At 37.0% G+C, this 24,846-nt stretch overlaps 1 protein-coding gene across 1 annotated transcript; it reads left to right on the forward strand.

Annotated features, from left to right (window-relative positions):
* Positions 1-497: 497 nt before the first annotated feature.
* On the forward strand, positions 498-23,482 carry CEP43 (centrosomal protein 43). Its single transcript, XM_033055837.2, has 12 exons — positions 498-761; positions 8,841-8,894; positions 10,729-10,783; positions 11,390-11,478; positions 13,363-13,497; positions 15,050-15,133; positions 16,562-16,779; positions 18,363-18,472; positions 19,056-19,124; positions 19,850-19,889; positions 20,584-20,677; positions 21,153-23,482. The coding sequence occupies exons 1-12, from the start codon at positions 672-674 to the stop codon at positions 21,225-21,227; spliced, it is 1,113 nt and encodes a 370-aa protein (XP_032911728.1). The 5' UTR covers positions 498-671; the 3' UTR covers positions 21,228-23,482.
* Positions 23,483-24,846: the final 1,364 nt, after the last annotated feature.

Here is a 24,846-nt window from a genome sequence, read left to right on the forward strand (position 1 = left end):
AGTGATGGACACCTGTCCTCACAGGTTTGGCCAAGTCTGTAGAGCATCCCTGAGCAGTCGGTGCGCGGTTTATAGTCAGCCTCCCGGGAACTGTACCTGCATCCTTGGAGCATTCCTAACTTACGAAATTAATTGTCATATATTGGACTTCTCTTCAAGAAAAGTTATAAGCTGTTCAGCGTGGAAAAAATGCCGCGTAGTGCTGTAGAGAAAGCATTACAATTTGCAAAGCTTTATACTTCTTGTTTTAAGGAGCAGCAAAGAACATGCCACGAAATGAGGGCTCCAGGAGCTCCTTTTGGTGCTGTTCAGCCTCGGGTGCCCTTGTGGAGCGCGGCGGGAGAAGGGAGGGGCGCAGGGCGGGCCTGAGGGGCCGCTGGCGGGCGCTGGGGCCGCGCAGTTCAGCCGTTACCGCCGCCCCCGCTTTGAACTTCCCGCCCGCCGCCCGCGCTGCGCGTTCGCCGCCGCAGTTTCCATGCTCAGCGGGCGGCAAAAGCGCCGGGTGGCCGCGGCCTCTCCGCGTCCCCTCTCGGGGCGTGCTGAGGGCGGCCACCGGTCCGGTCCGCCCCGTTCCCTCAGGTCCGCCCTAATCTGCTGCCTCTGGCGGCGGCGAATCTGCCGGGCCGGTCCCGGCGCTAGCGCGGTTTGGGCGGTTGTCAGGGAGAAGCAAGATGGCGGCCGCGGCGGCGGAGGAGGACACGGAGCTGCGGGACCTGCTGGTGCAGACGCTGGAGAGCAGCGGGGTGCTCAATAAGATTAAGGTGGGCGAAGAAGAGCCTCCCGCCGGCGGGGAGCGTTGGCTGGCGCTGGCGGCGCCTCGCGGCCCTGCGGAGCGTGGGAGGACCGAGGCTGCGTCTCCTCCCGCTCCCGCTTGCAGCCGGTGTTCCCGGCTGGAGCGCTCCCTCGGCGTCGCGGCCTGGCGGTGGCGCCTGCTTTCCCCGTGGTGTTCCCCGGCCGCTCGTGGTGGAGCGGGTGCGAGGGCCCGGGGCCTGACCATGGCACGGCGCTGCCCTGCGATCGCGGGAATTCGGGATCTCCCGGGCGGGCAGAGCGCGGGGGGCCCGGGCCCGGCTGTGTTCGCTCTCAGGCACCGTGCGGCCGCGGGAGCTGCCCGGCTGCTGCCAGACTGCCTGGGAGCCATGGGCAGCGGCGTGGTGCGGGACGGGGCGGGTCGAGTTAATCCCTGCTTCGCTACGGATAGCCCTTACTGGAAATTTCAAGCGGGAGTTGTAGGTTGCTATTTAAGCACTTGTTCTTCTTGAGTGTGGATTACTTCAGTTGGGCCTTGAAGGCTTGGTAAGTCTGGAAACTCTTTGGGCATTCTACCTGCTTACAGGGAACAAATAACGCTATGTTAAGAAAATATACGGAAGATAGTGGAGTGCGCACTGCTAATGAGTCTGTGGTGCAGCCTGCTGGTGTCAGAAAGGGGAGGAAAATTGGTTCTGTGGATTCTTGTTAAAATTAAAACTTCCAGCAATAATTATTGTGTATCATAGGGAGCAGCACAGGTAAGGAAGCCTAAAAATAAATGGGTTTCCTTCAAGGCTGGAGAAGAAATGAAGTGTAGCTTTCAGATTAGGGATGGTGGTGTTTTATCCGCACTGCTTTAATTCTCCAGAGGTGCATGGTCATTGCTGATATTTCAAGAATAGTTCAACAACTGAAGTGGTTTATGGAAGTGACAGCATCTTTGTGAGATACTTTGAAATTTTCTGTATTTTGAACGAGTCATACTTTTCAGCAAAATGATATTCAAAACCATATTGTTCATCCCTTTCAGATGGATGATCCTTGTATAAGTTCTGTAAGTGAATGAAGATTCTGACTCAAGTAATTGTGTTCTGAGTAGTGAGACATTTTTAATAGATGTCAGAGAGGCCTTTTGGGCTGCCTATTAACCACTCACATACTGTTAAACAGTGCAAGTATGATGATAGTGAAATTGTAATTTTAAAAAGCATGGCAAGGCAATTGAGCTCATGAACTGTAGTTTCTTAATTCCCACCTTTGTGTAGTATAAATTTTCTTACTATGGTTTCCAGTTTGTTCAGTTTTATGTGAATTAAATTTATTGCAGTTTGCTGTTCTATAATGCTTAAAGTGTGCAGTATCCAGTGCTGTGTAAGGTGCCATTACTACAAATTAGCAAATTACTTAGAAAAATACAAAATGCAGCCTCCTTGAGACAGATTGTGTCTCTCTTTAATACAAGGCGTTACTGTTTAATAACTGGTATGCTTATGGCTAAGGCTCCTGACTGGAGGAACTCACGGTGGTTTTTTCTTAGCTGTAAATCTTAATTGGCGTATGAGTTTGATGAGTGTTGATTGGCAGTGTTAATGACATAGATTTTGTTCTACTATTACCTGACAAAAAGCCTGTTGCTGAAAAAATTAAGCTTAAGCAAGGCCTCTTAAACTGTCATCTTTTAATTGAAATTAGATTACACTATCCATTAAAAAAGTTGCAGTCATCCTTTTATTAAAATTAATTAAACTTGATTTTGTTCAATGGTGTTTATCTATTACGTATCAATATTTTTTATTATGTTGTAGAACTGAACATTTACATGTTAACGAAACTGATGCTTATTTCATACTTTAGAATGAGAACTGACCACTTTTCAAGATGGATGAAGCTAGAAAACTACAATAAAATATTTGTGATTCATTGAAATAGCTACATTAAGGAGAAAAATAGGCAGTCAATGTATAGCTGCATTGGTATGAAGCACTGGAAGGATTAGAATTCAAGGGGAATTATTTCACTGAATAGAATGTATCAGAGACATTTTGTAACATAATGAGAGTAATTTTTAGAAAGAAATTTATTGTCATAGTTTAGCTCTCTACTAAAACCTATTTTATAATGGCTCGCAGTTTATTCTTATTTTGAGATTAATTTCTTGGGTGCATTGGTATTAATGTAAATTATATAGCTGAAAAAATGTTACTTGTATGACATTTTTAAAATTTGTTCATGATTTTTGTATTTGTCTTAAAGTTTGAGCACTGGAGTAATTAATAAAGTAATATTGAGAAAACTGGGAGTGATGTAAATGTTGAGAATTTCCTGTATTCTCTAAACTACAATATGTATGTGTATATATTGACATACGTAAATATATGCATATAGTACAGATATATTCTATATATAGTTTGTTAATCATTGGAATTAGTCTGATGAATAAAACAGCTTTCTAATGAATTCTGTAAACACACAATGTAACTGTAGATATTTGTATTTCAGTGAAAATTATCACTGTTTCCATGTGATAGTGTACAAATAGGGTGTTCTGTCTTGAAGAGAATGTGATCTTTCTCCTAGGGAAGCTGTCGTCATCTGAGCAAGAGGAACCATTATGCTTCCTATGTGTTTCTTTGTTATTTTATTTTGGTTTGGTTTATATATTTTAATCTCTTGCTTTGGAATAATTTAAGTTTATATTACCTGAATTTTGCATCTTCTCTGGAACTTGCTGTTGCTACAGTTACTTGAAGGGGGTTAGCATCACTCATGTCACATGCTTAGTAAAGCTTTTGGCCAGGTGCTACTGCTAATTTCTTACTAATCTGCTTCAAAACCTGGACAGCTGAGGTACGGACAAGTGGTGTGATGTTAGAGAGGATAAAGGTACTATTTTTTAATATGAGCGTGTGCACAGGTCATTAAAATTGTCCTGTTTGCTTTTCAATCTTCAACCCATGAGTGATAATGAACAGTGCTTTTAAATGTCTTAGAATTATTAACTGTCACGATGAGCATGCTGTGCACCGCAGTGTAACCTCCTGTTTTCTGCATGTTGTGATGTTATCTGCATGTTATCTGTTTTGAAGCAGTTCATACCTGAAAATCAACTTAATTATTGGAGTCAAGAAGAATAATTTTTTTTAATGTAACATCTATTTCTTTTTAGTTTTATAAGTCAAGTAAAATATTACAATTTTTAATTATTTCAAATAAACTAACTGAAATTCAACATTTAAATGTCAAAATGGTCCTCATTATATTATCAGAGAGAAGTCTGACTGGTTCCACTCCTAGTCCGAGACTTTATTCGTTTATGGCTAAATCACTCCTTTATGTCACTTAGCCAAGATCCCAAAGTTTAGCAGGCAGTGGGGCAGAGCATACCCACCACATGCTCAAGGATGAGAACCTTTACAGATTTTGCAGATGGCGATGACAGGGAGAGTACTACTGAGGAATGTTGGTAGAGATGTTGCTGGTTGTGGTTACCAGCCTTGGATTTGTGATGCATATAGACTGGTAGAGATTTTTATCCTGGTGCACACAGAAGTTTAACCTGGATAGGTCACCAGCAGTTAAACAGCTCAATGTTCTGCCATGTCTTTCTCCAGCAATGCATCTGCTCTGTATGTACCAAGGTGTATGACAGTTCTTTTGGAGTTAGGAAGTGGAGATGCTGACAGTTGTGCAGAAAGGTGCCTGTGTGCCACTACATTTTACAAATGTGAAGGATTGTTTATGCTTGGGCATGCATAGGGTGTTCCACAATGCTGGAGCAGGTGGCAGTTACACATTCCTGTGCTGTAGCTGGAAGGTCTCTGAGCATTACCCTGTGAAATCTTATACATTGCCTTAATCGTTTCACTGCCCTAAACCACACATTTAATCACACCATCCTCTGATGCACAGCTTGCATGAAACAGACAACAAGACTTTGTTAGCTAGCAGACAATGTCATACTCAACTGTGCTGTAGGTACAAAGCAGTTTATGAAGCTAAAGTTCTCATGCTTTTGCCTAGTATTCCACAGCATTTGGAGATCAGAGTTGGAAGAACCATTGCTCATTCATGTGAAATATTGCCCCAGGAATAGAAAATATGAATGAAGTTTGATAGGAAAAAATTATTTTTATGAGATCTCTTTGGAAGGTGTTGGGATATTGGGGTTGAAGATGAATTGTGTAGCTGTACAAAGGAGACAGAATGCAAAGAGCAAGCCATGTCCAGAGTTTGTGCTTATTATAAGAAATTGTCTTGGACAGTGATGTGCCTACATCCTTTGTGGTGTAGAAATGTGTTTGAAGTTTACAAGTATTTTCCTGTTAGAAAACATTGTCTCAAGATTTGTCTTAGGAAAATCAGATCTCTTGTTTATGTCCTGGACAAATCTATTCTAGCACAATTAAAGACAAATAGTACCAAAACCACCCCCAGAAATTCCATGGATATGCTAAATATTACACATTTTGGAGCCTGCAATTGGGAGGTAGTTACAGGTTACAGGTCCTGAATGGTCTCTCTTATCCTTTCACTTTTCATCCAGTATCTGCTATGTAAGGTGCTGTGGATGGCTTTACAGGCTTATTGCTAAATCAGACCAATAACCTTGTTAATGTAGGTGCTTGTTGTCTTCCTATTAAAAGCATATTTCCAAATTAGATAGGCATTTTTTGAGATGCCACCTAAAACGTGCCTTGGGGGAGCTCTCATGATAATAAGAACTGTTATCCTCTTTTCCAGGGAACTGCAGATTGAGGGAGCTGTTTTCATAGACAGTACTTAGGGTACATGCAAAAGGGTCTCTATTTGGAATAGGGTAAACTTACCCAGGTTCTAAAGAGAGATACTGTAGTTCAGTGTAGAAGACATGCTTTTTTCATGGACTTCAATTTCTGATTTATAGTACAACAACAGTCAGTAAAAAAACAGTGTTTTCTGGTGAGCTGTAAATGCCTGGGAGGAAAACGGGAAATTTAATTTTGTTTCAAAACACTAACCCATACATTTCTGCAACAGACAGTATTTGTCATGTACAATGATAGCCTTACTTGCTTTAGCCAAGTTCAGTGAAACCAAATTGCTGTTTCATTGACACAAGCTCTTGCCTGATAAAACTACTTAGGGATAGAGGAGAATGGGTATCTTTCACAGTATGAGAAAGAAGTCTGTAGGCTTGATGGATGTAAGAGTGATAGACACTTACTCATCAACATCTGTCTCTGTTGACATAACCCTGTTCTATTGAGGAATTAGAAAGAATATGGGTGGGGAGATAGAATGTCAGGCTTTGGTCTGCTTTGCTACTAGGTGGTGAATAAAATTATTCACGATGTGTTTGGATTGTATTGAGTACTGCTAGCAGAATGAGGCAATGTAGAATAGGGAAGTGTGGAAAATGACAAGAGCAGATTGTAATGATATATGAAACAGCTATTGGGCTGGTGCCAAAGGCTGCTAAGACAAAGAGAATTCCGATCTATTCATACCCATTAGAAACAAAACAAGTGTGAGAAGAAAACTGTAAGTGGATTAATCTGTGTATTTCATATCTGCTGGTGGGAGCAAATTGCTGTGGCCATACCTGATGATGGTGATCTCAATCTCTGGTGTTCAAATTCTCTATGACTGGCTTCAGGTCCTGAAAAGCCTATATGACATTGTCCATCCTACTGGTGTGATTCATCTTGTAGGAGGGTGATTATTCCTTTGGCATCAGCTTTGTTATTGTTGCTGTTTACTTTCTTCTATGTGAAATTGAGAATTACTGCTTTAACCTCACACAAATTCTAGTGTATGGTTCTTTGTCTAAATTTATTAAGATATTTTGAGAATATTGTGCTATGGTCTGAGCAGTGCCCACCTAAAGGATGAAGGTCAGTGTTTTGCAGTAGCGTGAACTTTCCTTGTGGGGATAGTACAGGAATGTGTAACTTCAGACATTTCGATGCTGGCAGGATGGGAGGGTCGATTGCAGGGCTGTGTATCTGTGGAAAAGCTTTAGGGTGGTATTCTAGATGATGCAGGTAAGATAAAGGGAGGTGTCAGTACCAGTGGCGCTGTCTTCTGGTGGTCAGCTCCTCACCTGATTAACTGGGCACTAAAGTAAATAAAGGTGAACCAACTATTCATGGGGAATGGCAACATCTGAGAGACACTGACCATGCATCATTAAATAAATAGGAAGAGGACAAAAAGCACCTCGTTAGTAATTAAAAACTGTTGAATTGGATGTAGAAGAGTGGAGCAGGCCGGCAATCCAGTTAAGTGAAAAAAAAAAAAGGCAGTTTGATACTGTTCCAGAGTCTCAGAACAGGTCAGACTCTGGATTAGTTGATGTACTGGCAACTACTTTCCGACAACTTTAGTCTCCAGTTCCATGATCTAGACCCTTAGGCGGGGTTTGCCCCTACCCCCATGCATTGACTGATATGTTTTGTTTTGAACAGTTGTAACAGCCAGTCAGGAATGCTTTGTAATTTTTGTTATCCTCTTATGTAAATACGTTTGGTTTCTGTAACCTAAGTGACAAAGAAAGCCTTGCAACTGTTTCAGGTTTATGTTAGCGAGGTGAGACTAAATAAACAAGTTATTAGCTGTTGGTTGCAAAGTTAAATGAAAACTGATTTTGCAAGAATATTTCAGTTAATGGGGTGTGTAAAAGGTCTCACTAATTGACAACTGTACCCCAATACCTAAGAAAAAGGTAAGAATAATCAACAAATTAATTACTTTTAAGAGGATTTTCTGACTGAATGCTGTATCCCAGCAACAGAAAAAAGGTGATTGCAGTGTCAGTATGACCATTGCATGTAATTGTTGTAAGCATTTTACTCTTCTTCTGGTGAGAAATCCTTTTAGCCTGTTTGCATTATTTTTTTATCTTTAAATTAGGTGCCCAAAGAGGAGTTTCCTTAAAAAATAAGTGTTTGTTTTTCCCATTAAGGGTGTTTGGGTTTGAGGTTTTTTATTTGGGGTTTTTTTGGGTGGTTTCTTTTTTTGTTTGTTTGTTTGGGTTTGATTTTTTGTGTGTGTATGTGGTTGATTTTTTGTTTGGTTGGTTTTGGGGTTTTTTGCTTTGTTGGCATTTTTTGTGGGTGAACATTTGCTTTTGGTTTTATTTTTTCAGGAGGGGACCAGTTACTTCATGTTTTAGTTACCTCTTGTAATATGTATGAGAAAGTCCAGATATTCTTCATATTTGTCTTATTCTTAGTTATGGAAATAAAAATTTCTTTTAAATTCTGCCTTTTTTTTGCTGTTGAGAAAACTTTAATATGCTGTCTTTTCTAGTTTATTACTGCAGTGTTATTTACTGACTTACTTCAAAATGTTAGATTAAGTGTTGATTAAAGTGGCAAACTAATTCATCAAATGTATGTTATCCATTTGATGCATTCACTGAAAGTAGAAAAAATTGTAGTGCTTACAAAAAACTTTAAAAAGTAGAAAAGGTTTAAGCTTAACTATTCAATATATTCAAATGTTCAATATTCAATAGTCCTTAGAAGAATTCAGATTCTTTATAATAATATCTTTAGATTCAGATGGGTAAACCATTACTATCAGGAGTATTTGAATGACTGTGATCATGTTCTTTTCCTTGATAAATTCTGGGGTTTTGAGTGTAATCTGACAAGAAATCATGGCAATTTGTATATCGTAATGTTTAGATTTTAATGGGTTATTACAGCCTATTTGTTCGTATTTCCTGAATGAATTGCAAATTATGGGTAGGTGTTCTGGAGCTGCCTGAAAGAGATGGATGTTTAACTCTCAGAAGAAACTAATAGGAGATAATTTAGGTACTTTGGAATCTTTTTATGTACAAAGAAATAATTTAGGAAGTCTTGTATCAAATTATGCTGCCCCCTGCCTTGTTCTCAGACTGAAAGCTGTTATTTCTCTGCCTCAACTAACATTGCCTGTAATCTTAAGTGTTTTAATGGCACTGACATAGATTACAGTCCATGCCAAGTTGCTTGAGGATAAACAAATAGCTGTAAAGCTATTTGCTAGCTCTTTGCATCCTATTTGCTTAGGAAAAAAGTGCTTGTAGAAATGCTGTTTTTTTGTTTTTTGTTTGGCAGGCAGAGTTACGAGCAGCTGTGTTTTTGGCATTAGAAGAACAAGAGAAAGTAGAGGTAAGAGAACCTTAAAAATAAATCAGAAAAAACATCCTTTATGTAGAAATAAATATAATAACTGTGATACTTTCTATTTGTGAAATGCAACAAGATAAAAAGAGGTATTTCTGCATAAGATTCATGAAGGACATCAAACAGGACTATCAGGGTGTTTCCTGATGTTTAAAAATGGGAATTGTTAAGTAGCCTTTTGGAATTACAATTTTGAGTGTCTGTCTGCTGGTTTTATATGGCTTCTGTCCAGTTGACCAGAATAGCTAAATACTTTCTGCATCAAAAAATCTTTTTAAAAAGATATCTACTTGACTGATCAAGATTTTATCAAATCTGAATAATGTCTTTTAAAGTTGAAAATATTACATTGGGGTGCTTTGGCAAGTAAAAGCAGTTTAGTCCAGTAAAAGGCCAATGCTGGTGCTTATGGTGTTTCCCGTAAGAATGTTGTAGGTTTGCTTCAGAAAAATTTGCTTTAACACTTAAGGATGGATTCTCAATAAAGAGATGGACTATGTACTGATACTTTGGCAATATATTAATATTAAGGGAATGCGATACTGATTCATGGTTGCATGAAAGTACTGCTGTGGTGTACAGGTACCAGTTTTGTGACCCCTTCTACTGCCAACTTTGCTTCATTTCCTCTATCTTTCCATTTACTAGAATGGGGAAGTAGAGTGCTGTATGTCCAGCCTTTCTGCTTCAAAAGGAGAGGAATGGAAAACTGTTCTATTCCTCTACCGGTCAGATGGTTGTGCTCTTTCTGGAAAAATGCTTAACTGCAACAGGCAATATTGGGATGTTAGTAAGGATGGGAAGTAGTTACTCTATGATACAAGATTCCATAGTCCAGCAATGTAATATAAGGTAGCTGAAGAAGTTGTGGTGGAAGAGTGATATAGAAGAGCAGTGTCGTCTCTTTATGGGAGGCTTTGTGGGATGGATATTGTAGAGCACCCAGAGAACAACCTCCCACACTACCTGGAGAGTAATAGCAATAGTTCGAGTAATGTTAAGAGAGATTTGCTACAGTACATTTCAGCTCACCATTTCTCATAAAGCTTACATGTATATTTTAAATTTACACTGGTGACATATTAATACTTACCATTACCCTAAATTCTTAAATATTAAGCATGATTTTCTTTTTTCTGGTAGCACTTTCTTGTGTGTTACCATTTGCAACTGCAGTGATGAATACCTATCACTGATCCTTTTCTTAGCTGGGATATCCATTCCGTCTAAGGAATAGCGTTTAGAATTTGTTTTGAAAAATACGAATGATTTTGACAATCCCAGACATAGCATATTGATTTATTTCTGTTTAAAAATTGAAGAGGGCAAATCTAACAAGGGAGAAAAAAACATTTTTCATAATATCCTTGAAGGTGTTTTAATTAATTAGATTTGTGTTCTAATAGTTAGCACGATCCACACTTCATCTGGAAGATTTGTAAATTTCCATTTTTTAAGAGGTTGGACTGAATTGCCTTAAACTTTGCACAATATTAGGGATATTGGGAAGTTAGTAAATTAGCTGCTTAGCTTACCTCTTCAGTCATTAGATAAATAAAAATCAGTATGCTATTAAGAACTTTGATTAAATTACTTTAGCTCCGAGACACATTTAATTTGCTTAAATAAATTTATTGCTACATAGCTTTTACTTGTACTTGTAGAATTCATACCTAGGTAGATTTTTAAGAAGTGAATTGCAGAGGCAGGACATCATTGTGCAGCAGAGTACACCAGAACACTAGCTTGTTGTATTTTTTCAGTTTCTTGCTAGCGTGTAGATAATATTAATTGCTGTTTGGTTTTTGATTTTTGACAGAACAAAGCACCACTGGTAAATGAAAGCTTGAAGAGTTTTTTAGGTACAAAGGATGGTAAGTTCTTTGTTTAGTATATATTTCTCAAGATAATAAAAATAGGAGACAAAGGATTAAATCTTTGAATCTTATTAACAGTGCAGTTTCCATTACATTAAGTATGCTTTTGTTCCTTTCAGATATCCTAATTATTACTCATTCAGAATAGAATTAAACCTATAATTTTCAGTGTTAATATTGTTGAAGTTGTATTTTTAATTAAGGTTATTAAGGTATTGAAGTTAGTATTTCACAATGCCTTATGGTTGTGCTAACTCAGAGACATTCTAGACCAACAGAAACAGTAACCAGTGCAAACTAAGAGGAGAGGTACAGGAGTAAATATACGACAAATGTCAAAATTATGTTTTTAAGACACCCAAACAGTTAAAAATTGCTGCACATAACTTTTGTAAGCAGTCTGTAATGCTCTTCCAGTTTTCTGGCTTAAATGATTTTGATATGACAGCCAAGATTAGGGAGTTGGTAAACAAACTTGCTACGAGGTGGTAGTTTTGCTGAATGTCTAAACTATGTCCATACTGAAGCCATGTGTGCTGTAAATCATTGAAACAAGATTTGTTTCTGTCTGGTGTATTTAAACTCTTCTCATTTTCTTTTTAGGTCGCTTGGTAGCAGGTCTTGTTGCAGAATTTCTACGTTTTTTCAATCTTGATTTTACTTTGGCTGTTTTTCAACCTGAATCAAGCACAGTAAGATATATTGGTTTTCTTTGGATGCAGTGCTCACTGTTTGAAGTGTGTGGCAATGAATGCAGAAGCTATGGCAGATTTGTTTAAACCACTTACTTGTTTTTATTAAAAATATATTTTTAATATTTTGTCTGTATTAGGTACTTAGTGTCATGAAAATACATTTTTCAGGAAAGTGGGCTAATATGAGTACTTCTTTTTATCAAAATCAGTGCTAGATAATAATTTAATTTTGAATTAACAAGCTGATTGTTATATATATAATTTGGGGAATTATATAATAGTATATGAATCCTGCCCACCCCTGCAACATTTTTTGCCACTAACTTTACTGTGTCATAATATTAAGTTGCTATTGTTCCATGAAAATTAAAATAATGTCAGTCATCTACTCTTAGAGAAATTTCAGTGACACAAAGAACTTTGGGCAGATATACTTCACAAAAAGCGATTGAATAGAATACTTCAGTTGGGAGGGACTTACAGTGATTATGTGGCCCAACTGATTGCTTTAAGGCTTTAGAAGGTTTTCATCATCTTTGTCCCTTTGTTTCTTTTTATGATAGAGGTTTTAATAATTTCAGGTTTGAAGCAGTTTCATTTCACTGCAGATTTTTTCATTATATCTCAAATACTTTTTTTTTGTTTGAAGTCGGTTTAAATAGTTAATATATTAAAAATACAATTTTTTCAAATCAATCAATTAGTTGACTTCTATTTCTCAGAACCTCATGTTTCTTTTTAGGGGCTTATTCAAAGAAAATTCCATATGACTTTGCTCTTTGCCAAATATCCTTAACCAAATTAGTTGCTAATTTATTACTACAACATATCTGTATAAAGATTCATGTTCATGCTACCAAATAGAAACAGATGAAAACAACCACAGTTTATGGTGTGTTACCACTCACTCTTGGGAGTAGTGCTTCATTTGCATTGTAAAGGCATCTTATGTTCTATTGAAACATCCCCTTCTATTTTCCAGTAAATGTCCATTTCACCTTTTGCAGGGCATAAAGGTAATTTGCCTAAGTGAGCTGCTCAAGACTACTGACCTCTGTCTCTAAACAGTTTCTTGTACTGTCGATTTATCTAGTGTGCTTGACTAGTGGAGGCTCACTTCAGTGTTTGCTTGATCTGTGTCATGATAGGAAATATATATGATCACTGTGTTATCATAAGAGATGCAGATGAACTGGTACCTTTTGCACTGTTGCCATCTGCTAACCGACCTGGGTTTCCTGTAGCATTCTGCTTCTCCTATAGTGTGAAGTTCAGTTTGAAAAAGTGTTGGGGTTTTTTTGTGCAGTTTTTGGATGATACTGAATTGCTTTCATCCCTTTTTCTGTCCAAACCCGTGTTTTTTAAAATGTGAAACAGAGACTTAAAGTAAGTGTTGACCTATGCGAGCGTAGTTCTCTATGCACATGAATGGCACCTCCCCATCATGCATGAATTTGCTGGGACCACTGGCTGAGTTTCCTTGTGATAGGGTAAAGTAATTTGGCCATATAAATTCTTAAATCCCAAAGCATGCTAATAATGGTTTCTTGCATATTTAAAATAACTTTGCATGATCTGTGACAAATTCTGGTACAGATCAGAAGTAAATTATGCAATAGGTGGTATCTAAAAGAGGTGTAGGTGTGGCACTTAGGGATATGGTGTAGTGGTGAATTTGATGGTGTTAAGGGTCTTTTCCAGCCTGAATGACTCTATGATTTTATTACTTTAGTCTACCAACAAGAAGACATCATAAATAATCACTGTTTAGTTCAGGTACAGCTATGTTAAATAAGACGTTTTTATATCACAAAATTTATCTTATGTTTTCTGACAGTTATTTCGATGTTGTGACTCTTTTTTTTTCTGTTGTCCCCCCAGCTAAATGGCCTTGATGGTCGAGAAAACTTAGCTCGAGATTTGGGAATTACAGAAGCAGAAGGTGTTGTGGGTGGTCCCCTGTTGTTGGAGGTTGTTAGGAAGTGTCAGCAGAAAAAGACTTCTGGTAGTGGAGAAGTAAGTAACACTAAGTTGAAATTTCTTTCTTTCTAATTCTTTATTCATTTTTTTAATGATGAAAAATAAACTGAAATTAGGAACACTTGGCTATTGTTGTACTATTATACCGTTTCAGGTCTTTATTATATTATGCCTTCAATTTAATCAGAGAGACAAGAGATAAACTTTATGATTGCTTTTAATATCACCCTAGAGTTCTTTATTAATATTCTACTACAACATAGTAGCACAGTGTGAATCTAAATAAATGACACAGAACACTGTCACTTATTTTCTAACTTCTGGTGTGGTTTGATCTGTACCTTTTTTCCTTGGCATACCTCTAATTTTAATATGACCTGAAAAGTTTCAAATGAGTTTTGTCAAAAGCTTTAAAGCTCTACTGAAAACATATGTACTTAAAGGTACATATATCAAAGTACTGAACTACTTGAAGGCAATGACAGCAGTATTTGAATGCAATAGATAATTAATATATTGATTAAGTGAATTAAACTCAACCGATAGCACTTGATTGTGACTTAAAAGAAAGTTCTCTACACCCAGGATGCATTCAGTGTCTCAAAGAAAGCTTAAAATTCAGGAGTAGTTGTCATAGACTGCTTAAGATAGCAATTTTCTGTCACATGAAAGTGGTGTTTCCTTAAGCCCTTGTATTTCCTTGTGTTTGATCAGTCTGGGAATGCCCCAGGAAAGCCAAGACCCTTGTGGCTGGCCAGTCTGTCAGTGTCCTGTTATGGTGACTCTACTGAGCAGTCTGCTGTACTGGAGGGTGTTTAACTCACTTGCTGAGGGTCATGTGCCAGCAGTGTATTGGAGTCAAATCCCATAGTGCAATTTAGAAAGGAGAGCCCCTCCTGGATCTCCTCACTCTCTGATTTCCATACCAGTCATGGTGTGTGACTGTAAATTCCCAATTTTCTCTAGTTCTACCCTCAGCTGTCTTCGCAGTGTCAAGGTTTGCATACTGTCCAAGTGAGGGTGGTAACCTTGTTTCTTGTGGGATGCAATTATCATAGGATCAGAGAATCATTGAGATTGAAAGAGACCTTTAAGGTCATCTAGTTCAAACATTAGCATAGACCATCACTGTAACCCCTAACCCACGGCACCCAGCACCAGATCCAGATGCCTCTTGAACATCTCCAAGGATGGTGACTCCACCACCCCTCTGGGCAACCTGTTCCAGTGCCTGACCACCATAACAATGAAACATTTTTTTCTAATATATAATCTGAATGCCCCCTGTCTCCTCTTAAGGTGTTTTCTCTAGACCTCTCACTGCAGGCACAGTAGAAGAGACTGATCCCCACCTCACTACACCCCCCACCCTCCCAAGCCGCCTCTTGTCTAGACCGGCTGTCTCAACCATTCTTCTTAGGACATGTTTTCTAGATCCTTCGTGAGTCTCATTACTCCAGCACCTCAATATCTTTTCTAATGTGAGGGGCCCAAAACTGAATGCAGTAGTCAAGATGCGACCTCACCAGTGCCAGTTATTATAAAATTAAATGCACATTTTAGTAAGTGCTTATTTGAAACTTTTTAGGTGGCTCCAGTTCTAAGCGACAGCCAGTGCCCCACATCAAAATCATCTGATGGACGGTCAAGTGCACACTCTATACCAAATAAGGTAAGATTGAATATAATGAAAAGCTTCATAACATACATGAGATGAGTAAAAGAGAGAACCCCTGTGAAACTGCCGGTATGACAGCATTCATTTAAATTATCTGCAATTTCGAAGTATTTATTCCTCTCAGCAAAACTTTCATATATGAATCCAAGCAAAGATGAACTGTTGTGCTTATACTTGACATGACATAGTACAGGGCCCAGAACAGAAAAATAGCTGTAGCTTCCCTTTTATTGTAGTCTTAATTTTCAAAAACAATTCTCTTCCTGTAGGATAGGAAATAAAAATATTTTTATTACTACCGCTTGTGGATTTAAGTACTTTTTCTTGCCCTAGAAAAACTGAGCTACTGCCAGCAATTGAATGTGATTCTGTAACTGAGATAAAATAGCCTTGGTATGAAAAAGACCTGCCAAGGTAATTTTAACTTTGATGGCCTTTAGTTTGAAAATTTGGCTTCAGTCTTCTGAGTGAAAGTTAATGGCTGATGAAAAAAAAATACTTCAGACAGTACAACCTGCATACATATTGGCTTATTAAATAACACTTTTTGTTTTGTTTCAAAACTGTACTGCTGTTATTTTGTCAAAAGGAAGCTAATGTAGTAGTCTTTTACTGGCTTAATTTTAGTAAGTCTAGGAGAAAGTAAAAATAGCAGTACTCCTTGCTAGGTAGTAATATAAAAGCATTTTTCTTTCTCAGCACCTTAATTATCTAGGTAAATTAAAATATTGTTCTTGTCCACAAAACCATGCTATGTTACAACTTGAGTTGTATGACTTGATGTTAAAGGTTGCATATGGAATTGTCTTATTCTAGACTGAAGATCTGAACCATAAGCAAGAGAAGAAGACTGAAAGTTATGCACTTTTAAAGTCTGGCTTTTGTCATTTTTGGTTTTAGTATTTGAGAGAATGTGTCAGTAACTCCAGTTTCCTTATGCTTATTGCTTTAAAACCTAATACTATATTGCAGAGATTACCATGTAATATGGAATTTAGAGCTATTTTCATTACTGTTTAAATTGATTGCTTTTGAATACAATGGCTGTAACTAAGAACTGTTGTAGAGATGTTGCAAAATAACATGAATAATGAATAAGAATCAGTCTGTCTGTAGATTTCTTTATTTGATAACCAAGATATTTTTAATTGCTTTTATAATAGAAGTGATACAGATAGCATAGCAATGCACAGGATGGAACAAAATATTTTAATGGCAGCAACAATAAAGAACACTTTCTAAAGTGAGAAAAGTTTTTCTGGTGTGATTCTTGATGATACTAATGAACTTACTAGTACTTTTCAGGAATTTAGTGTAATATTTTAAAAAGTGATACTAGGTGTATGTTATGTGTTGTGCATTTATATATACACCTAGAGTATTACATGACATGAATACTTACTCCAGTCTTTATCTTTCAAGGCTGCTGAAAACACTCAGAGTGATACAAGTGTCTCATCAGGGGAGGCAAGCAAAAGAAGTATTCATTTTATGCCTAATGAAACAAAACTAGATGCTCAACTAGAAAACAAAGACTTGGATACCAAAGAAAAAAGTGATCCAATTGTGGATGAAGATGATGGAGAGGGAGATTCTTTCTTTGATGACCCTGTACCCAAACCAGAAAGAACTTACAGCTGGTAGGTAACGTGGATATTCTTCTTAGTACATGGTTTATTTTGTCCTCTGTGACAGATTATTTATAATGGGTGTTTTTTGTTAGAGTAGACTTTTTTTTTTCCTCGAAGAGCAGTGATTGTACTCTGGAAAATATTGTGTGTTACAACTAACCCTACTACAGTATTTCTTTTCTCCTTTACTTATTGTTAATATCAAGATTAAAACTGCATCTGAGTGCATTTACTCCTCTTACTCAAGAGCTCATTTAACTAGCCTTTAACCAAAATAACTATTGTACCAGGTAGTCTAAATGATAAGTTGGGTAAATTAGAAAAGTCTGTAAAAACTTTTGCATAATAATATTTACTGATTTCTTATTTTTTGGGCATTTTTGTATGACAGCAAGGGAAATTTTCTTTGAAACTGAGTAAACTAGATTTCTTCTAAAAGACAATCCAAGAAACTAAATCCAAGACTAATTATTTAGTAAAATAAGGATTTTTTTCCTAGTAGAGAAGCTCCGTATAGAAAAAATTGCTTCCGCATTATCTGTAGTAGACTCATAGTCCACAAGTAGTATTTTGTAGCACATAATGTTACTGTGATGCAGCTATTCTAATAACATCCTATAATAAGGTTTGCTTCTAGCTCATTTACAAGTGAGCTAGAAGCTATTTGTAGCTGAGCTGTGTGTGCTGAATTGCTCATTTTTACCTTCCTGACAACTCTTCCAGACGGCAAAAAACCCCACATATTGTCCAGGGAGATTCCCTTTGTGGTACTTTGTGCTCAAGTCCCAAGGGGTATAAGTAGGACAGCTGCCAGCATTGCTTTCTTTGCAAAAAGGTAGTTTCCTTATGGAAATCTTGTCCATTCATTTAAGATGGGTTCAGAGCAAGCAGTTGCTAATGACAGTGTGAGAGATGATCCAGACACTCATTATCTCTAGGTCTCCGACCCACTGTCCAAAATTTTGAAGCACTCTAATGTGTGATGTGACACATGATATTTTGGTGATCTAGATATAATGAATGAGTCAAATTATACTCATTATTAATAGGAATGGAATCAAAAATAGCAAACAGTTCTGGTAATAGTAAATGTGAAAATCTTGGTCTCTTAGTTTGTGTTTCTTCATCCTTTACTTGCAAGTATCTTCCTAGAACCAAGAGGTTTTCCTTCTGTGAACTGACTGCTCTTAGAATTAATAGCTTCATTGGACCTAATCTCTTTAAGATGTAAAACAAACTGAAGTACTGATTTATATCCAAATCTTTTTTCTTTTGGCTGCATTTACATGTGGGGATGATAAAAGGTCCCTAGACATTAATAGTGATGCTGATGAAGGTGCTCTGTCTGTGAGAGAAGACAGGCAGAAGTCTTTGCATGGGTGAGAAAGTGGCTTTCTCAGTCAGTGTTGTGGTTGTCACTTGTGCCAGTGTACTTCCTACTGCTTTTAAGATTGCAGTGTGAATAGTCCTTTTCCCTTGCTCTTTTTTGCTGTAGTATTGCTGTTCTAGTTTTATGATAATTTAATAACAGAAAAGAAACTAATGGTGCATATTTTACAGCACTGGAGTACTTACCTATTTGGTTTTTACAGGAAAACTGAGGCTAATAAAGGAGGAGGTCTAGCATCCCTTTCTGATGCACCGGCTCTAAAAAGTGGGTTAAGCTCCCTGACTGGTGCACCTTTGCTAAAGGAGTCTGATAGTAAGTTTTCATATATTTTTGTGTCTTGGTGATTGTGGAAGTTATTTCTGTAATGAAATGAATGAGCTGCAGGTTCAGATGGAAGAATAATAGGGTATGTAGCCCCCTTCTGGTTGTAATGTGCTTTACAGTAGTGCTTCCTTAGTAAGTGATGGCATATTGGTTTGGATATATTGTGCTACCACTGGGGCTTTTTATGCTTGGGAACATGAAATACTTACCTATGTCCCTTTTTTGTGCGTGTATATAAAGCAGTATATAATTCTACTGCTCAATTTTAAACCAAAATTGGCTTATTCCTTTGTATTATCTTAAATTATTTGTACCAGCTCTTTAGAGGTATTTGTTTTCATGTTGTAAATCTCTGAGTAGTGGGAGATTATTCCTGTTTACTTTTCAAGTTTTTAAATGTTGTCAGATTTCAACTGTGAAAATAGAATATGATATTGCCATACAATACTATAAAAGTACATTAGGTTGATATAAAAGAACAGTTGTTACAAATGGTTGGTTTGTATGTGTAAGTGGGATCTTACTGATGAGTGACAAGTCCAGTTTCTGATATAAGTGCTTTTGTTTACAGATTTGGATAGAAACTCTGTTTTAAAAGACCTGCGGTTGGTGAATGCAAAGCTGGGATCACTAGAATTAGGCAAGTAACTGCTAGACATGAGGAAGCTCTGATATTTTTGGTTGACCATAATTGATAAATTATGGCCCAGCTTCTTAAAGGAGTCTGAGAAACTCAAATACCCATATAGAACTAAAATCTTTAGCTTTTACTTATGTTACTCTATTTAACATATATCGTGAAGCTTAATGTAGTTAAAAGCAAGATGTGATCTAAAGAAATACAGAAAAGTGAAAACTGGTGTCTTGTGGGTTAATATTTTACACATGGAGCAGAAATTTGATTCATTGTGTGCAGGCATTTACTAATACCAAGTGATGGATTTTGTTGTTGAGGTTTCTATGAAAAGAGCAGGTTTATATTTTTGGTAAAAGATAGTCTGGTAGGTATTGGCATATTTAGTTGCCTTTCACACCCTTGAAAGTTACCTTTGTTTTGGTATAATACAAAGAAGGCATGATGGAAGAATTCTCTCAAAATAGAGCTACTCAGTATTTAAGTTTCGTATTCAGCGATACAGCTAACTTCCCAAAAATGTATGTTCAATTTTGAAGCAGTTTCTATTAATAATACTGACATTAAATAATGACAAAAGTAAGTAGTCTTTCTAACCAGTGTAAGTAATTTAATCTCCTCCCATTTTTGCTGGTCATCAAACCATGTATTTTGGTGCCAGAATAGATTGGGGGATTTTGTGTTTCCTGAAGAGAGAGCTTGTTTGATTAATAGCTTTAAATCTTATTTAGGAAATGGAGATGATGATGAATATGCCGATGACTTCAACAGGTAAGAGAAGGATCATACCTCAGTAGGGTAGTACTTTATGCAGTATAAGCATATGCAATAGCTTATTTGATAACATGGCAGGCAGTCACTGTCACTGGCATCTGTCAGTATTTCTGAACTCCTTTAAACTTGTTTGCTATTTGAATAGATTTATTTACAAATTTAAAAAAACATACAAACCACAGATGTTTTTCTTTTTGTATAGGGATAGTAAGTTCCTTAAAAACTACTGCTAACTTCAGCATGATACTGTGTTGGCTTTTTTAGGGAGGGGGTTTGAGGTTTGATTTTTTTCCTCAACCATGCACTTAATAATGTTTTAGCTATTAATGCAATTAGTGAATAATTATGTTGTATGCTGAGGTATTCAGCTGGAAAATAAAGCATCATGAGTAGTCAGTAATAAATATTTAACAACCTCATGCTTATGATGTGAATGTATTGGTGTTGTAAATTGTATAATGTTGGGGTTTGATTTTTTTCCATATATGATCAAAGCCTAAGTATTTCTCAGTATTTATTATAGCTTCATTTAGGTTGAAAACCTTTAGTTTTTATGGAGTTTTAAGTAACTTCGCATCTAACTTGATAGGAAGTGCAATTCCAATAAAATGTCAGATAAAAAGTAAGTGTCATACCTGGATATTTGATAAGGAAGTCTTATTTCTGTGCTTGTGGTTTTCTTTCCGTTTAGTACGAGTCATCGCTCAGAAAAAAGTGACATTAGTATTGGTGAAGAAATAGATGAACTTTCTGTGGGAACAGAAGAGTCAAATGCCAGTGATAAAGTATGATTATTTTAAAATAATTGTTGTTCTTTACATTTGTCTGATCTTGTCTTGACTTTGTTTCCAACCTTCTGTGAAGGTAACTTACTTCTGTGAAGTAACTTGCTGTTATCCTTAGTTTCTAGGTTGTATGTTAAGGTTCTATTATTTATTACATTCTGGTTTTTACACCTAATATCCTTGCTAAGTTAGATGCTATATTGATTAACAAAATCACAACAAAGCAAAAACTCTGTGACAGTTGTTCAGTAATGCAACTCACCATGTTTCTAGATGTGTAACATGTATTTGTAGCTGGTACAGTGCCCAACATACAAAGGTTTACCCCAGTATCTCAAGATCTGTCTGAGCACCTCCTAAAGGATTGTGTAATCTCACTGAAAGAGCTTGAGGCCAAAAGGTATATGAAGGAATACATGACATAATACTTACCAGTTTTGTGATTTCTGAGTTTGCAATTTTATTTATTTTCTAGCTCGAAAGCATCACACAAGACCTTACCATTTCTCAGTTAAGCAACATTGGAGATTATCTGGAAGATGTGGCATAAAATTGGACAGCTAAAATCTTTCACTGTGTTGGACAAGAAGACTGCTGTGGACTGTTCATTTCAGACAATCACCTTTTGCTGGAATGTCCACTCCCTATTTGTGCCTTGTGTTTCAGAGACTGTAGGTGAAGAAAGTTTTTAAATATTCTTAACAAGAACTAAATGAAATAGTGTGTTCCCATTTGAGTCTGATACCAGAATTACTTTCTTCATTTGGTTCAGCCAAACCTTTCACAGCAGGAGGTGGATTTTCCAAGCAGAATGTCCATTGCTGGCAATGGACATAATGAAAACCAGTTGGTAAGAGAACATCGAGAAGAGGCATGTGGCTTTACAGTGAACTTGCACTGTTATTTTAGCAGTCAGGTTTTTTTAAAAGATAACCAAAGCAAGAACCTTCAAAGGTAGTGGTTCAACTCACACTTCTTCTAACAGAATCTTGTCAAGTCAGCATGTAGTACATATTTATGGTAACTCTAGCCACAATACCTGATTACTCCAGACTTACTTGAAATTGCTTTTACAGACTCTTCTGAAAGTTGGACTTTACCTTTTTTAAAGGCATATTAAATTGAGAGTATCTAAACTCTTAAATATAAATTTAGCTATATTTAGGAGCTAAATTTAGCCCTAGTCTTAACTCAGAATATTCTTGTTTAAATATGTTTGTCAGACCATCAATGTTAAGACCTAAGCTGTTTTTATATATGATAATTTCATCAATGTTGTCTGTTGTTACATCACGAAAAGTAATTTTGTAAGGACCCACAAATCAGTAACTAAATCTTATGGGGTAGGTTTTTAACAGTATGTAATGCTTAGTGGAGCTTTTATTTTTGAGGGTTCTTCATGTCCTGTAAGATCACTTTCATTCTTGAAAATGTTTTAAGTAAAAATGAACGCCAAAAATTGAAACTACTTAACTTCTGCTTTTCAGATTCTGACTGCTGTACAAAGTTCAATGCAAATATTTTAAAATACCATACTGAAGACATTATGGACACTAAGTTCTAGTTAAGAGTGAATTCTTGTATTTTCATGATGCTCTTGCAGAACAGGGTCAGTCGTGGCAAGGTTGACAGTTCTTCAACAATACTGTTGCAATTGGCACTGCTGTAATGTGTAGGTCATGGACATTTGTAATACTGAAACAAAACTTCAAAATGTGCACTTTCTGAACATTGTGAACACATCTGGAAAATAGACATGTAAGTGAATATGAATAATTTTATTTTAACATTTTTTCTTTTTTTAGGATTTGTAATTTTCTTTTTCAGGAACACTGTTGGCCTGTCATCAGTAGTCAGCACAGTGGAAGTGGTATGCTAAACTAAAGCCATTGGTTAAGCATATAAAGCTGCTACTAGCTCTGGAAGCTGACTTGAATATTTTTTTGCACTGGGCCAGCAGGCCTGGAGCAGTGCTGGGAAATTACATAAATGACATGACATAAATCATTACATAAATTATTTGAGAGGAGACAGCAAAAGTGTGCCTTTTATTTATGTGCACCCCAAAAATAGCCAGCAAAAAGGCATCGGAGTATTTAGTCATGGTGTTAACTTTTAACTTTGTGCCATATTGTAGCAGCTGAACACAGAGGAGAATTTTTTTCACCCCAAAAAGTCAATGTGCCATAACTTCAAATAGGAACAATGTTGTAATGTATGATATAGCCTGTGTAAAAAATTCATTTAAGGGTAGGGGAACCTGTGCCTCAATATACTGTGTATGGAAAAGTTTGGATTGGACTTTTTTTTTTCCCCCTGTCTTTTTTTTCCTTTCTTTTTTCCTTTTTTTTTTTTCTTTTCTTAAGAAGAGCATCAGCATGTCTGAAGGAAATAAAATTCCACATGAACAGTTGTTTTCTGGCATTCATTTTTAAGGTGTATGGAATAATGCAGAGGCAGTGTTGTTTGCTTTCTTACATGCCTTGGGAAAACATGATGTTCCATTATTGGTTAGCTGTAGGCAATTTATCATACCAAAAGAAACCTAAAGTTTATTAAAATATTACTAATTTGAAGATGTGGCCTTTTCATTAACTGATTAGCTATTGTAAGTGTTAACATGACTTGTGTTAACAGCCAAGTATTGTTCTCTTACCTTGGGAGTTAATTGGATACCTTGCACTTTGGCTCTAATTGAAGGAAATACCAAAAAGTGGTACATCTCCATGCTGTTCCTCCTGTGAGGTTTTACTGAATTGTGTATAATAATTCAAATTGTAAAATAAAGCTATTGTGCTGGCTAAATCGTGTCTTGAGACTTGTTGAACCAGAAATCTTAACATGTAGATAAATTAAGGAAGCTGTGGGATTTGAGAGGTTTTTATGAGAAATGGTTTTTTTGTAGTCCAGTGTGCAGTTGAGAATCTTTTTAAGCCCAAAGGATCTTGCAATTCCTGATGATGAATGTGGTTAAGACTTGCCAGAACTACATTAGGTGGTATCAGCCCAAGTTGTCAGATAGTTTATGGCTGAACAACAAAAAAAACCCCAACAATCTTGATTGGCAAAATTTTGTCTTGTTTACCCTTGTTCGAGGTATTTAAACATAAGTGACAAGCTCTCTTGAATGCTTTTTCACTGTATATTTCAAGCCATATTGTTTAGTATTTCGCATAGGCTTCTCCCAAAAGGACCAGTGTAGTTGAGTACCCCACCTCAGATGTTAGAATTGACAACCAGAGCCCTGTCATGAAAGATGGGAACATTTCTGTGAGCAGAGAAGCAAGTGTTGGAGAGGGACACTGGTGACTGCTCTGTGCAGTTCTGTATCAGCTAGGTCTGGTTAGAAATGCTCTCTTTTGTTAAATGCTCTGTAATTTTTTTAACAAATTCTGTGGTTTCTCAGAAGTAAAAACTAGACTATGTCTGACAGTTTCATAGCATTAACATGGCTTTTGTAATAGGGGTGGATTATAAATATGATACCTGTCTCTTTTTTTTAGTGCAATTACTGCATGCCATCTCTTTTTAAGTTAAGTGGGAAACCACAGCACAACTCAAAAAATACTTCCTTGTAAGTGATGCTTTCCCCAGATAGAATAAAATCACTATCAGCTTTAGAATGCTTTGACAATATATAGACGCTACACCTAGCTCTTGAGCCAACAGAAAGATTTGATTAGGTGATACTGATAAACATTGGATTTACTATTTTGTTTTCATTTTAGTATAGTAATTTTCACTGATGAAATACTATCAACAAGGACCAACCTCATCTTCAGGAAAAAAAATTTATCCATGGGTAGAACTTTGTGGTGCCAGATGCATGTCTTTTTGCAGCCCCTTTGGTTTGATGTTTTCCTTGTAAGGCAGAGCCAAGAGAAATTGAACTGAATTACAAGAGTTGCAGTTTTGGTAGATTTGTAAGTGACCTCATTCATTCTGAAGCTAAAGCCTCTACAGGCTAGATGCCAAAATCTCCCAAAGCATCTCTGTAGCCAAATTATGGACAGATAGGCTGGATAAAAAGCAGCTCTGTAGAAAAGGGCCTGGGGGCAGCAGCAAAGAGTGAAAGCCTGGAAGTGTGGGTCAGTGTGCAGGCTGAGGGAAGTGGTTACTTCCCCTTTCTTGTGAGACCAGGACCTGGAGTGTTGTGCTCAACTTGGCTT

This window comes from Catharus ustulatus, chromosome 3 (assembly GCF_009819885.2).
Source record: "Catharus ustulatus isolate bCatUst1 chromosome 3, bCatUst1.pri.v2, whole genome shotgun sequence".
NCBI lineage: Eukaryota > Metazoa > Chordata > Aves > Passeriformes > Turdidae > Catharus > Catharus ustulatus.